At 38.4% G+C, this 16,284-nt stretch overlaps 1 protein-coding gene across 4 annotated transcripts in view; it reads left to right on the top strand.

The window, feature by feature from the left end:
* Positions 1-16,284, top strand: part of RNASEH2B (ribonuclease H2 subunit B) — a 67,220-nt gene that overhangs the window by 24,217 nt on the left and 26,719 nt on the right. For all 4 annotated transcript variants that reach the window (XM_040622554.1, XM_040622556.1, XM_040622552.1 and 1 more), the window contains exons 2-5: positions 109-180; positions 1,995-2,102; positions 4,854-4,930; positions 9,025-9,139. In XM_040622554.1, the coding sequence (XP_040478488.1) occupies positions 109-180; positions 1,995-2,102; positions 4,854-4,930; positions 9,025-9,139 (372 nt within the window). The remainder of the gene's footprint in view (positions 1-108; positions 181-1,994; positions 2,103-4,853; positions 4,931-9,024; positions 9,140-16,284) is intronic.

The following is a 16,284-nucleotide window of genomic DNA, read 5'->3' as shown; positions in this document are numbered from 1 at the left end:
CTTTAAAAAAAATCATATAAACAGAAGGGGAAAAAACAGATTAAAGTAAATAAAGTGAGCAACAAAGTAAATGCCTTTTAATTTTATAAACTCATTGTTTCTTTTCAGAATATTTAAAAGATGCTTCAAAGAAGATGAAAAGTGGGCTTCTGTTTGTAAAATTGGTTAACCCATGTTCAGGTAAGCTCTCACCCCCTTCTCCTCCAATAACAGTACCTTTAATGTTTTTAAACATCGCTGCCGAAAAGCGTATGTGCGTACTTTTGTCCTTTTGTGCTTCCTTAATAGCTTTTAAAGGTCAAATGGCATTACTGGGTGACAAAAGCAAGCTTGACCTGAACATTTTTTATTTCTTCTTCTAATTTAAATCCATAGAACTGTTCACTCAGAAATGTATGCAAGACAGAAAGTGGTGTGTTTGGTTTCCCTCTGAAAGCAGACTAATTTACTTTAACTTTCTTAAGCCAACTCTTCTTAGAGTAGTTATCCAACATTAGTGTCCACTTATATTCATTTTATGTTGTAAAGTAAAATAAACAGCCGGAGTAAAAAAGAAAAAACAAGATTTTTACTTGACATGCCAAGATTTTGAGTGTTTTCATTTTTAGCGGTACTTCCCTTATTTCGTTCTGACCAAAAGGCAGTATATTTATTCCCAGTCAAGAGGTGATTTTTTTATATTAAAAGCATTGTATACAGAGATATGTATTTTATTGCAACTAATTTCATTTTAACTTTATATTCAGTGCATTTTGTTTTCTAATTTTTAGGTAAAAATACTAAAATATACCATAAATACATAGTAATATTGATATTCATCTCTATATGGGATTACTTTTTCGTTAATTTATTTCACAATATTTATGTTATAAGGTTGTTATTAATTTTACAAGATTTTGAGTAGGCATCTGATACTAGCAAATTAGAGCATTGTGTTGTTGGGTACCATGTTGAATGGTAAAAGCAAGGGAAAGCCAATGGGTTGTGCCTTGTTATTGTTGTTGGTGGAAAGACATAAATAGAAGCCACAAGAAAGGCAAAAATTCCTGGCTTCTTCCAGTTTCCTTTTCCTCAAAATGGAATTGAATTTGAATTGAAAATTCATATTATCTGGAACTTCTAATTATACATAAGACTAAGTTGAGGCAAGCAGATATTTTCAGAAGTCTTAGGTAGCAGTAAAGATTGTAAAGCATTTAATGAAAGTAAAAGTACACAAAAAAGTCAGGCTTCTTGTAAAATTTCTGTTTTATCTAAATGTCTGTAAACCACAGAGGAACAAACGTTTGCATTTACTACTTTGTGGAAAAATAAAGGCTAACATTTGCTGAGCATTTACTATGAGCCGAGTACTGTTTTAGGAACTTTACATGTGTTCAGCCTTTCTAATCCTTACAAAAACCCGTGAGGTAGGTTCACTATTGCTCCCATTTTACAGATATGGAAACAGAGGCACAGAAAGGTTTAAATAACTTCCCCAAGGGCACACTCCCAACTTGTGGTACACATAGATTCAAACTCAGGGCCCTTGATAGTGCTGTGGTTAGAAAAAAATTTCATGCATTGAAGGGCCCTTGCCTTTCTCACTTAGAGCTGGCCCTTGGGGTCCGTAGGCCCCGTCCCTATCTTGGGCCGTCTGTGTGGGGAGCCACAGACCAGCTCAGTTCGTCTAGCTGAAGCGTTAGGTTTAGGTAGTTTAAAAATGGTTTTCCCCTTGCGAACTATTGGAGGATTCAGTGAGAGGTTTTGTAGCAGTTAAGATGAATGATTTGTGCTTTTTTATTTATGGGTTTAAGTTCAGTGAGGATTATAGAGCTGGAAAACAAGCGTCTGTATATAATAGCTATAAACTTGCCTTGGAGTCAGTCTGTATAGAATTTATCTATGTATGTTTATGTCCGTATTAGGAACATTCCTCAGAACTATTGGACAGTCTTTTGATTTTGTGTGTGTGTGTGAAAACTTACAAATAAAAAACAGATTTGTCTTCACAGGGGAAGGAACCATTTACTTGTTCAATATGTGTCTACAGCAGCTGTTTGAAATAAAAGTTTTCAAGGAAAAACACCATTCTTGGTTTATAAATCAATCAGTCCAATCAGGTAAGTGACTAGTGTATATATTTCCATTAACTAAACACATACTCTGGCTTTTCCATCCTTCATGCATGGGGCTACAGGCCTGTCTGCCCAGTTTGGATTCTGGTCCATGCCTTAGCGTTCCTTGGTATCAGAACAGGGTTTAATCAAGTGGAAAGGAAAGATAATTTGAGCAAGTTTAAATCAATATCTACGTATCTTAGATAGTAGGAAAATTTAAACTAATAACTCTGCTTTGTCTCCTAAAACACAGATGCACCCTTAGTCAGAAATTAGGTGATCTTTCTAACACAGGAGCGTACATTGTGTGAACTGGGAATTCTTTGTTCTTCTCTTAGACACTTTTGAAGATCTTCAAGTTTTGACAACTTCTTTCTTTGCAAATGGATACTGATGTTGCTTCTAAAATAAAATAGAATAGAACAAAGATTTTTTAATGCTTTGTCATATAAATTACTACTGCCCCCACCCCTGCACACCCCCAACACACACACCCAACATCAAAGTTCTGATTCGTTTAATGTTCCTCTAATTTGGGGGCTGTGTTGACTTAGAAGGAAAAAGGAGACCACATATTCTGATGGTTCAAGGAGTCGGGAAGGTGAGGGGGAGTCAGGGATAGGTGAGGCATTATATATTCCTGTTTTCTTTCTACCTGTTTTCTCATTGTTTTCAGAGTATTTTCTATTTCTTTATAAGCCCTCTGCTTTCTGTTGACTGTGTATGTCTCCACTTAGTGCCAGTGTAGAAAGGCCACTTTGTTTTTCTTCTAAGACGTTCCAGAACAAGAGTTTATTGCTGGTGATAAATTTCATGTACCTATGTGCATGAGAATATTTGAAATGGCTTTCAGTTGCCAAAATGCAATGGCAGACTGTGTATATAGTCTGGCAGGTGGAAAGTATATATTCCCTTTTATTGTCGTTGCTATGCTTATTCATTTGGCAATATATGAGAGTTCTAACTTCTAACGTAATACACTTGCAATTGGGTTTAGCTAGATAGACACAGTAATATCCAGATGCAACTGGGAAATATTGGGAGGCAGTGATTGATCACCTCTCCTAAGGACTGTCTGAGCTGGTACTTGCTTTTTTTTTTTTTTTCTTTTTAATAGACCTTATTTATTCGAGTAGCTTTAGGTTCATAGCAAAAGTGTCTGCTTTTTTCATCATTGTCTTCTTTTTAAACTTAGCCTTGAAGAAAGAGCTGCTGTTAAGAATAGCCACCAGGATATTGTTTTCAGACCTAGAAACCTGTTTCTAATTTCTGACTATCATGGATGCCTCATATAAAATGAGCTTAGAGCTTCTGATAGGTTGTTTTCATAAAAGCTTCTCTTCTACTTTAAAAAAAATAATCAGCTAATGTCATAATGTGAAATTACTTTCTCAAATTTTTTTATTGACTATGACAATGAATCATATATATAATTTAGGGTTGGAATTTCTTGCTGATTACATAGGTTGCTCCGTTAAGGAATAAAAGTAAGTACATATGTTTCCCGAAACCAAAATAAGTATAAAGATAAAGCAATTGTTTATTGTTCCATTTGATGAGATACCTCTTCTGCTTCACTTCCGTGGAGGAAGGAGTCTGGGATGCTTGGAGGGGCTGTGATAGAGGAAAGAAGAGTTGCGAATAGGTACGCTAGTTTGTCTGATTTGCCTTTTTTTCCTTTAGCCTGGATAGTACCATTAATCTTACTTCAGAGTTTCCTATTTCTTATGCTCAGTCTTATTAGACTCCTTTCCTCTTGCCTTTTCCTTAGGGAGTAGGAAGATAGGATAAGGTCTGGAGAGGGTAGGGTCTCAGGTGGGGAACCACCTTCTGAGCTTGGATCACCGGCAGTTCCAAGCTGTGAACCCACAGACCATAGAAGGAGCTATGTATGGAGAGAATAATATTGCTTGCCCATGGCTTCATCTTCAAAGGCATAGCAAATTACATTTACTCCAGCTTTGCAGATAAATATATACATACAGGTCTCCTAATGTTTGCCTGGTTCACATTCTCTCAGTATTTCCCCCAAGTCTTGCCCTTTTTGGGGGTGGTGGGAGGACCTCTGTTAAAAATTATTTCTAAATATTCCATATTTTATTTATTCATTCATCCTTCAGTGGACACTTAGATTGTTTCCATCCCTTGGCTATTGGAAATAGTGCTGCAATAAACATCAAGGGTGCATAGATCTTTTTGAATTTTAAAGATCTTCTTTATTTATTTGAGAGAGAGCATAAGTTGCGTATAGGGAAAAGCAGACTCCCCACTGAGCAGGGAGTCCGATGTGGGACTCGATCCCAGGGCCCTGGGATCGTGACCTGAGCCAAAGACACACACTTAACTGACTGAGCCACCCAGGTGCCCCCCAAAAACAGACTCTTAAATACAGAGAGCAAACTGGTGGTTGCCAGAGGGAAGGTGGGGGGGGCCGAAATAGGTAAAGGAGATTAAAAGGTCCAGACTTACAGCTGTAAAATAAATAAGTCACAGAAATGAAAAGTACAGCTTAGAGAATATAGTCACTAAGATCGTAATAACATTGTTCGGTGACGGGTGGTGACTACACTTACTGTAGCACATTCTGCCATTGGAAAGAGTTGTGTAGCATCTTGTTTCTGTGTAAGAAGTGCTTCTGAATTTGGAATTTAACGTATATTTTTCAAGGAATGGTTTCCACACTGGGATTAAGATGACATAACTAAGTTGTCTTTCCAAGACGTTTAATTCCTTTTGTTCTCTTTTAATCTGCAGGAGGACTTCTCCACTTTGCCACACCCATGGACCCTCTATTTCTGCTTCTCCACTACCTCAGAAAGGCTGATAAAGAGGTGAGCTGCCCTATTTGGGACTTTAACAGCGAAGGAACAGAGTAGATGGCTTTTTGTTTGGTCTTCTCTCTCTCCTTTTAATGACCCAAATGTAGTTTCCCCGCTATGCAGATGTAACTTAATTTGATTCAGATCGGTAGAGTTGGTCTAGAACACCTGTATCACGTGTGCTGGGATGGATTAGAGCACCGACAGGCCTGAGAACCAGCACTAATCTCTGACTAGTTTACCTGTGCCTTCTGAGAATGGCCTAGCCCTCTATGCCGCACACCTTACTTGTTTGACAAAAAGCCTAATGATGAAAATTTTATCATTAAGTACTCATTTGTTTTGAAATACAGTACAAATGTTAAGAAACTGACCTTGGGCCTTAAGAGAGGAAAGAAGACTTATTTTCTTTCATTTTCTTCTTTCTGAGAGACTGTTAAATAGGTAAACCGAGATGTGCCTAGTAAAAGCTCATTAAGGGGGAAACTGTACCTAAGACTTAAGGAATCCCAGTTAGATGAAATTTACCCTGCCAATACAAAGACAGAGTTCATTAACGGTAATAGTTTCAGCCAGAGATTCTAAAACATTTTGGTTTCAGGATACCTTTACACTCCTGAAAATGTTTAAGGATCCCCAAAAGCTTTTTGTTCCTGTGGGTTTTAGCTATCAATATTTACTACATTAGAAACTAAAACTGAGAAAATTAAAAATAGTTTTATTTTTATTTATTTTGAAATAAAAATAATGAACCCATTACATGTTAACATAAATAACATGTTTTTAATGAAACAACAAAATTCAGTGAAGAGTGTGGCGCTGTTTTTCATTTTTGCAAATCTTGTGGATGTCTGGCTAAGTAGAAGACATCTAGATTCTCGTATCTGTTTCTGCATTCCGTCTATTTCCATGTATTGTTGCTGCGGAAGTATATGAGGAATATGCAGCCTCACCCACATATGTAGTCATCGAAGGGAGGAACAGTAGAATGGCTCTTTCGGACAATTGCGGGTATTCTCCTTTGATACTACTCTAAAAATCAACAAGGGGTAGTGGGTTCTTAAAAATTAGTTACAGTGTGGAATCTGAAACCCTGTTGATGAACTTCCCATGTTTTCTTTACATGAAAATCCACTGGGCTGTTTTGCACGGAAAATGGAGTTTTCACCCATGTATGACTTTGTAATACTATGCATTGGTCATTTGGAAAATATCGTTTCACTGATTTCTGCAGATATTCCAAATGTTGACACATCTCATTTCTCTCTTCCTCTCTCTCTGTCCTTTGTTAATATCACCACTGATCTCATCAGAAAACTATATGTTGGGAAGCTGTCCTAGCAGCAGATACAACTTTTCTACAATTCTAATTTTTGCTTGGAAGTTAAAATTATATCATTGGCCACAAGTACTGTCAGTCTTTTCCTTGAAGTGACACGTTCACTTCTTTTATGTTCTGCCAAATACCCAAGTCTGAACAGCCCTAGTCTGTAACAGTTTTTTCGGTTAACAGTGGTATCCCACAAAAAGTGATTATTTCTGCTCTGGACTCAGTGACGCAAGCGCTTTTCCTTGAGGTGATTACCTCACCTGGGTAGCGGCAGAAGGGGCTTCAGCATCACGTTTAATGCACAGAATAGTTAAAAGATTTGCACTCAGGGTCAAGGTTTAACTAAATGGAATTGCTTTTTACTCCTCGATCAAGGATATCCTTAAGTGACACTGGCTTCTTTTTTTAACTGTCCCGCGTGGCAGTGAGGAGCACAGCAGTAGGACAGGTTGGTGGCATGGCCATGACGGGTGCTAAGGAGCCTGTCCGCCTTGGCCGGGCAACTGTCGACACAGTGAAAATGCAGGTAGCATCTTAGCATTATTGTGAAACTAGTTTTGAGCTTCTGGACCCCCTGAAAGGGTGTTAGAGACTCCCAGGGATCTACCAACCACAGTTTGAAAATCTGCGAATTAACAATTTTAAGGAATAAGTGTTATTTAAACTGCTGAGAAGAATCTGGGTTTTCATACTCTTATGTTGGCTTATGGTTTAAATGTTTATGAGCTCATCTTATTCAGTCCTTAGGCCAAATTTCCAAAACTTCCATATGGTAGGTGTATCAGTTTAATTTGCTATAAAAACTGAAAGCAATAAAACGGACTTCAAACTGTAAGTCATGCTTTTTCCGGATGCAGCTTAGCTTCTTTTAGTCCCCTCCTTTCCTACATCCTCTGTCCGTTAGTGTGGATTGGGAAGTTTTATTCCTTACTTCATTCCTGGTGCTCATTATCTGGAAGCTACCATGGAGCCAGCGTATTTAAGGTGTATGAGCGGCAGGGCTAGTAAGTCCTTGTCTCTAATGGATGGGAACGGTCTGGTCACCACCAGAAGCAAGGATCTGGTAGTCTTCCCTTGAATACTTCAGTCGGCTCCCATTTGTTTTCTGGGATACATTAACAGAGAGAAAGTCACCCACCAGCTTTAGCGCCTGTAAGGATGCGCATTGAAAGCCCCTCCCCCATGTTGTGGGGCTGTTCCGCTGTGCCCCACTGAGACCGTGACCGCTGTGACTTAACCCTCTGCCTGGCCCTCCGGGAGCCCTGAGGGCGCTGTGGCTGGTTCTGTCGACAGACACAGAATGAAGCAGAAATCCTGCTCAAAGTGGTCGTTGGCTTTCACTGTAAACCGTCTTACTTTTTCTTCTCAAATACTTGAAATGCCCTATAAAATAACTCATGAGACATTTAGGTATTTCCTTCCCTGCATTTTAGACACGATCTTTTCCTTTTGAGTTAAAGAATATTGGCATGTACTTTTGAAATGTTGACCTAGTCTTTTTTAATCATAAGATTTAACATCAGAAAAATTCTTCTTTCTGGCTATCCCAACTGTTACTAACTTTATATTCAAAGCAAGTCGCTTATTGCATTTCCTTTTTGAGTATATATGATAAAGAAAGTGAGAATGAAACATTAATTATGAAATTATTATATCATAACTGTATGGCAGCCCATATTATATATCTAGAGTATTGTTTTAAATTGCTAAATATTTAAAATATTTGTGGACCGTGGAAGAATATAGATTAAGGTAGATATCTAAAGACAATAAGACTTAGAATTATTCTTACTATCTGAAAGAAAAAGACAGCATTGAAATTGAGGTATTAACAGAAAGTATGACGAGCTTTCACAAACGCTACTGAATGAATGAGATTTCACCCTTCAAACCAAAGAAAGCTGCATAGAAAGAAAACTGATTGGACGGTTTGTCTTCAAATGGAGCTGTCGCTAAAACAGAAAAGCAGAGTGAGCTAGAAGTGGGACATGGGCAGAACCATACATTTTTTATAAAGTCCGGTATCCCCAAGTCAGGGGACTAATCATTTAGACAGACTTCGCCCCTCCACGCTCTTGCACAGTTAAGTAAAAATAACCTGATGCAGAAGAAGAATGTTCGGAATCCCGGCCCGTTGGCCACCAGCCTCATACGCCCTGTGGATGAGCCTAATCTATGTGTGCAGCTCCCGGTACGGACCGCTCCGGCTGTCTTTCCTTTTATCGCGGGCTGCATTGGGAAGCTCTGTCAGACAGCCCTGGCAGGAGCAGGTTCATCTCGGTGATTTTCTCCTTGCTGTAGTTTTCTTTCTTCAGCCCCGGGGTAAGCATAGGGAGGGAGCCGTTTGCTCTCCCTGTGGTCTGAGCTTATTCCTACATGACGGTCAGGACTCCTGCCCTGTGACCTCAGCTGGTTCTTGTTCACACTGAATGGGTTGGACCAGCCCAGTGCAATCTCTACCCTCTCCACAGGCTTCCATGGCTTCCTTCTAGTGCTCTTCCAGAACTTTTTCCCCCCTGTTTCATCCAGGGACTGTACTTTTGATATGGGTAGTGTATGCTGGTTGGAACCCCAGTTCTTTCCAGAGCTTCCTAGAGGGAGCTGAGAGTCAGTTCTGGAGCCTATCCTAGTTTAGGGGTTCCTTAGGTGAAACAAGCGGCTTTGAACTTAGTTTAAAGCTCCAGCTATGAGATGGTGTATCTTTTTCTCTTTTCTATAATGTGTGCGTTTGCTGACTGGAGTGCTTGCATTCTGACTGAATGAAGTCTTTTTTCAGGGAACGTTCCAGCCCCTTGATCAAGTTGTGGTGGATGACATGTTTCCAAATTGCATCTTGTTGCTGAAACTTCCTGATCTTGAGAAGTTACTTCGACATGTGACAGAGGAGAAAGGTAGAGTATGTGGCCTTTGAAATCAGGCTTATGGCTGTTGGAAAGGTTGGGCACCTGCCCCACCGAATGAATGTAAGGCTTGTTCTATGTCAGTCAGAGGGGAAGCTGTCGTTCAGACCTCCTCCATTGCATTGGATTGTTCAGTCTTGGAAATTCTAACCATGGAGTACAGTGGCCTGTCTCCCACAGGGCCAGGAATCACGAGACTTGGGCTTTGGTCTTGGTTCTTCACTGAACTAGTCCGTGACTTCAGTTAAGTTCCTTGACTGGTTTCTGCCTCAGATTTCTCATTGTAAAATTACATAAAGCCTATACCTTCATTGAATCAAGAAGTGTTTATTGAGTGCCTACTAAGAAGCATATGTTGAGCACTAGAGTTAAACTAGTTATAAATAAGACATTATCCTTTCCCTCATTAAGCTTTGAGTCTACTGGGGACAAATGCAAATAGGGCAATGACAGCAGAAAGTAATAGAAGTGAACTCCTGGTTTTCTGGAGATGCACAAGACCAGGTTTATAACCTGGCGGGAGGGGGGTGTGGGTAGTTGGCTATGGTGTTGCTCTCCTGGGGGAAATGACCTCTAAGTGGAGCCCTGAAGGATAAGTCTGAGTAGCAGCATAACGGAGGCATGGGTGTATGGGAAAGTTGGTCATGTGTAGGAAGCTCTAAGGAGTTCAGGTTAGCCAGATTATAGGATGCCAGGGATGCCTTTAGGTTGGTAAGGAAGGAAAGGGGTGGGAATGCAGGGCAAGGGTTCAGATGATGAAGGGCCTTGTGAGCGTCTGAATTTGTCCAATGGTAGTGGACTGTCAGCAGCGTCTGAGCAGGACAGAGCAATAATGTGAAAAACCTATTGGAGAATTTAAGGCTGGGTTGACCGAGGCTGCTGCAGTGGTCTAGGCAGGAACGATGGTAGCTTGAGCTTAGCACCTGGAACTAGCAGAAAGCAGACCCGAGAGGTAGAAGCAGCCTCATTTGGTGTTGGGTGGTGTCAAGAAGAAGGAGGTGTCAAGGATGACTGTTGGGTTGTGCCTTGACCTGCGGTGAGCGTGGCCTCCTGGAGACACGGGTGGGAGGAGCAGGCTGGGGGTACTGAAGAGAGGATTCATTTGAATTCGGAGAGAAGGAAGTGAGGCGGTGTATGAGAGTATGTCTTGTTAAGTTAGAAACACTATATAAATTTAGCATCTGTGTATCCAAAAGGTCATCCAAATAGTTTCAAGGTTACTATGGACATAGAGTGTGGGAACCAAAACAACAGGCTGATGATGAGCTGTGGTTGTTCTTGGTCGGTTTGGCAGTTGTGACAGCTCTGAGCCCGAGAAATTAGTGGCTCCAAGAAGTGCAAGCTTACAGTGGGAAAGGGGAGAGCCTCACTGATTGCATTTTACATTTCACACCCTTGGCAGGCTTAGAGCTCCATTTTGGATGTGGTATGTGGCACCAAGGTTTTATCGAAACAGTCCCATTGAGACATCCCCTGATGCTGAGCTTGGAGGAGATAACAATCTTTTTGTGGGCGAACAAATGAAGTAGCTCATAGCCATTTCTGAAAGCTTAAATAATGAAGAATAAGCACAAGTCATTTTAATTGTGCCAAGCTAATGTAAATTGAAAATGCAATTAATTCATTATCCCAAATGCTTACATGAGCTGTATAAAGAACAGTTGTCTTAAACCGAAACCCAGAAACCCAGATTCAAAACAGTGATAATGCACTGGCATTTGTTAGCTTACAGCCTGCGTTTCAAAGCAAGAGCTTCCCTCTCTCTCATTCCTTCCTTCTTTCACACGGAACCCCTGACCATTGATTAAATCATTATCTGAACTACCGTCCTAATCTCTTTCACTCCTCAACATCGCCTAACTGTTGGAAGTTCTGCTGTAATATAAAGTGCATGCCCTACACTTAACTTGTTTGACCAGCTCTAAATAAGCCTTAATACTGTGAATTTCTCTTTGGATCTTCATGGGAAAAGATGTCTATCTCAGTATGCTGTCTTTGTATACAGAACTGACAAAAAGAAAATATTTCACATATTTGTATTCTGGGTTAAGGGGTAAAGGAAGTAATGTGAGATTGTTTATGTGTATTTTGATGAAGAGGCCTTTTTGAGGATGAAGCATATTTAAGAGATATAAGAGATCCTACAATTTCTTTTTTTTTCTTGTTTTTAAAATTTTTGGTTTTGTTTTTAAACCTTCCATTATTTTAAGATTTATAGAATGTCATTTATTAGGGGAAGAATTTGATTATGAAGAAACTGTCAAGACTTTTAGCGAGAATTGCATACATCTTTTACTGTATGAAATTTAATCTGAATTATCACTTTATGTTTTGCCTTACTATCATTAAAAAAAGAAAGAAAGAAAAATTTGGGGCAGCCTAGAGTGTTTAGAAACCTGGACTACATGTAGGCTGATAATATATCTGCTTTGAAAATGAAAGTATGTGGGCCAGTAAAACAATTTTTTTAATTTAAGAAAATTAAAGATACAAAAAATTCAGATAAAAAAACTGCAAATATTATTTGTACTCAACCCAATAATCAACAAATGTTAATATTTTATTATATTTGCTTCATCTCTTTTTGGGGAAAGAATTTCTTTAAGAACAGTCTGGTAATCTGATCTCAGGATCTGATGGCTTGCAAGGAAAATTAAAAGTATATTTGCTATATAGTTTTGAAGAAATCATTTAAACTTTTCAGCATCCTCAGTCTGTAAGATGAAGAGTTTGAAGGGTTGACGAAAATATCTACCATCTAATGAGAAATTATTATGTATCACCTGTATTTTACATACGTTATTGTATCCTTACAGTAATTCCTTTTCATTATTGTTACAACCTTCATTTTTACAAATGAGGAGACCGAGGCTCAAAGAGATGAAGTTACTGGACTAGCGTCACAGAAGTAGAAGTGGGGGAACCAGAGCTGGAACCCGTGACTAACAGCCAGGCTTTCCCTTCCTTCTTGCAACTGTGTAACACTTCCAGAACATTTGGTTAGAATTGTTAGGTGATATCTCACGTAGAGATAGAAACTTATTAAAAAAACAATCCTTGTATAACCCGTCTTCATAATTTCCCTTTGGGAGGCAGAAAGACAGAGACAGAAAAGAAGACAGAGAACTAGGATAACGTCAGGAGAAGACGAGTTTCTCATCCTGGCAGTGAGCTTTCTGTTCTCAGGCACCCATTCCCCTCTTTCAGCAATTGCCTTGGGTCCCAGCTGCTTATTCAAATTTAGCTTACTGTCCATATATAAGTTAGTGTTTGCTTCTGCTCCGTATTTTATTGCTAGGATTTTCCAAATAAGAAACAAAGCGGCAGCCTAAGGAGTGGTCAGGTGGTATCCATGAGAGGGAGCAAAGATAAAGAAGAGAGCTGATTGTCTTTAATGTCCATTCTCTCCATAGGCACTCTGCAGGTAGAGCAAAACCTGAAACACTCAGATTCTCCAGCCAGCTATTTTGATATTAGACTCCAGATGCTGTCTCAAAAGTCTGTGACATGAAAGATCTGGTTAAGCCTGCTAGGTTTATGAGAACCTCCCCCTACCCACCTCGTCCCTGCGAGTAAACCCAGCCATGGTTGTTTATATCCCCAGCGATGATGGCGGTGACCTTAGTTAGCACTGCCTGCTTTATTAGTGAAGGAAATGATGTGTCTCTGTTTGCTAGCTCTGGGGCTCAGTACGTTTCTTGCCAAAGAAGCTCACATTCAGTGGACGGATGACAGGGGAAAGGCCTAATAAACGGTTATGAACTTCATCTTGAGTGTAGCACTGTTTCGTATTGCAAGCCAAAGCTGCACTAGGCTGTCCGATGTGATTAACAGGAAGAGCCAGGAGAACTTACCTGATTAAAATACCCCAAGTGCAGTTGCCAAGTTTCTATCCCCAGGAGGCAGGAAAAAAAAGAGACCATATGAGTTTCTGTTATGGAAAACATTGAGAAAGTAGATGTGAAAATGTGCTCTAGGCAGTTTGCTCAATAATACATCAGGGAAATTTAGGATTGTGAGCCGATTACCCAATTGCTGAACATGTTATTTAATTGTGGACTCACTTTTATTCCATCTTTATTTTGTAAACCCAGTCTTTCCAGATGTTTGAGACCAGTTTTATAGGCACCAGACACATTACAGAAAGAAACCTTTCCAGCATATGTACATATTGTCTAACTCACCAACTCTTGCAAATATTAAATTTAAGACACGAACAAATATGTTATGGTATTTTTCATAATTTTGGGTAATCTGTGGCCTTCATGAATATTTTGAACCCCCTATGAAAATTTGTAAATTTCAAATTTAAACAGTAGATTATGCACTTGTTCCTTTTGTAGCATTCTGGGATATCCGAGTTGGATATTTCTTATTGATCATCTTGTCCAGGGAGTGTTCAATCTGAAATAAATCGATAATTAAAAACTTCCTAGAAAAAAATCTCTAGGCCCAATTAGCATCACTGGTGAATTCTGCCATACTTTAAGAAGAAATAATACTCAAATAATGATATACTTACTCAAACACTTTCAGAAATTAGATAAGGAAGGAATATTTCCCAACTAATTTTAAGAAACCAGAATTATTCCATTACCAAAGTCAAAATTTTATTTATTTTAAAAAGAAAATCAGGCCAATATCCCTTATGATCATAGACTGAAAAATTCCTAATAAAATATTAGCAAATCAAATATATAAAAAGGGTAACATTTTAACCAAGTGGGATTTATCTCAGGAATGCAAAGTTGGTTGAACATTAGAAAATCAATCTGCATAATTCACTATATTTACACATGACAAAAGAAAAACTGTGTGACCATCTCAATAGATGCAGAAAAAAATCATTTGACAAAATTCAGTCATAATATAAATTCTCAACAAATTAGAATAGAAGGGAGCTTCCTCAGTCTGGTAAAGGGTGTCTGTGACAAACCTCAGCTAACATTATACTTCACTGTAAAACACTGAACACAATTTTCCCCTATGATTGGGTACCTGTCTGCTTTGACTGCTTCTATTCACCATTGTAGTGGGAGTCCTAACAGTTTCAGTAAAACAAGAAAAAGATAAATGGTATACAGATTGGAAATAAATAGTGAACCCATCTTTATTCATAAACAATATGGACATGTATGTAGAAAGTCCAAATGAATCTATAAAAAAATAATTGCTGTAACTAGTAAATAGGATACAAAGTCAATTTACAAAAAATGAATTGTATTTCTGTATACTAGCAGTGAACAATTGGACAATGGAATAAAAACATATTCAGAATATCATCAAAGATCATGAAGTTCTAGAAATAAATATAACACAGTGTGTGCAAGACCAGTACACTGGATTTTACAAAACATTGCTGAGAAATTAAAGAATTAAATAAATAGAGAGATATACCATATTCATGAATTTGAAGATTCAATATTATTAAGATGTCCATTCTCTCCAAATTGATCGTGGATTTAATGTAATGTCTATCAGCCTTTTCTGGGGGGTGTTGGGAGGGAAGAAAATAAGCTGATTCTAGAATTAATATGAATTTGCAGAAGACCTGCAATAACGAGAACAATTTTGAAAAAGAACAAAGTTGGAGAACTTACACAATCTGATTTCAAGACTTACTCTAGAGCTGTAATAATCAAGAAAGTGTGGCATTGGTATAAGGATAAATATATAGATAATGGAACAGAATAGAGAGTTTAGAAGTGGACCCACACTTATATAGTCAATTGAATTTTTTTCAACGGTGTCAAGATAATTCAGTGGGGGAAAAGATAGTCTTTTCAACAAATGATCTGGAAAAAATTGGATATTCATATGAAAAACAATGTTAACCCTCACTTCACAGTCATACGGAAGAATTACTCAAAATGGATCACTAATTTACATGCAGAAGTGGAAACGACTGAACTTCTAAAACAAAAGATAAAACATAAGAAAACTTTTGTGACCGTGGGGATAGGCAAGGATTTCTTAGGACACAAAACCCACTATCCATAAAAAAAATTATAAATGTAACCATAAATTACATTTCATCAAAATTAATATCTTCTGTTTTTTCAAAGACACTATTAAGCCACAGTTTGAAGAAAATGTTTACATGGTGTATCTGATAAAAGATATGTATCTCACATATATAAAGAGTTCTCTTAACACAGTAATAAGATGATATACATACAGCTCAGTAAGCAAATCAGCACAAAGTTTGAGCAGACACTTAGCAAGAGAAGATTTATAAACAGCCCATAGGCACATGAAAACAGGTTCAATATCATTAGTCACCAGGGAAATGTAAATTAAAACCACAAGGAAATATCATTAGTATTCACTAGAGTGGCTTGAAATAAAAAAGAAAAACAATAAGTTGAGGAACTACTGGAACTCACCTACCTGGCTGGTGGAAGCAGAGAATAGTATAACCACTTGACAATTCCTTATGACTCAGTAATTCTACTCCTAAGGATTTACCCAAGACTTAGGAAAACACATCTCCATGCAAAGACTTGTACGATAATATTCAGAGCAGCCTTTTGTTTAGGGTGACAGTTATGACCGTATGTATACATTTGTTTGAACTCCTCAAATTGTACACTTAAAATGGGTATATTAACCATATGAACATTATTCGTAAATAAAGTAAAGGTGATTTTTAAAAAAAAAAACGGAAGTAGTTACTGATCCATGAGAAGCTAAGCCTCCTCATTTCTGACATGGTATGTTTTGTTTGTTTGATGGTTTTATTTTGTTTTTTCATCTTCTACGGCCCCCACAAGGGGATGCTGGAATCCAGTGACAGAATGTGGAAAGCAAGGCAGGAGTAAGCGATGGCTTTGAAATCCGAGCCTGGTTGACCAGGAGGATGGTTTGGGAGGAAGATGAACAGTCTGTCTTTAGGCACAGAGCCTCAGCTCAGGGCTTTGGGCTTCCTGGTTGGGGTTGTTTGGTCTTCTTGAAACAAAATGAACTCACCCCCAGAGAAAGGTACAGCTGGCTTTGGAGCAGGAGGAATCAAAGCCAAAAAAAAAAAAAAAAAAAAAAAAATCAGAGGAAAAGTCATCAGAGACATAGAAGAACCAAGAGGAAAAGTTTTTGTAGAATCGTGGAGAAGTTTTTCCCACAAAGAACAGGGTTAAAAG

Source organism: Ursus maritimus, unplaced genomic scaffold (genome assembly GCF_017311325.1).
Source record: "Ursus maritimus isolate PB19 unplaced genomic scaffold, ASM1731132v1 scaffold_10, whole genome shotgun sequence".
NCBI classification, from domain to species: Eukaryota; Metazoa; Chordata; class Mammalia; order Carnivora; family Ursidae; genus Ursus; species Ursus maritimus.
This window is presented reverse-complemented; position numbering and strand designations above follow the sequence as displayed.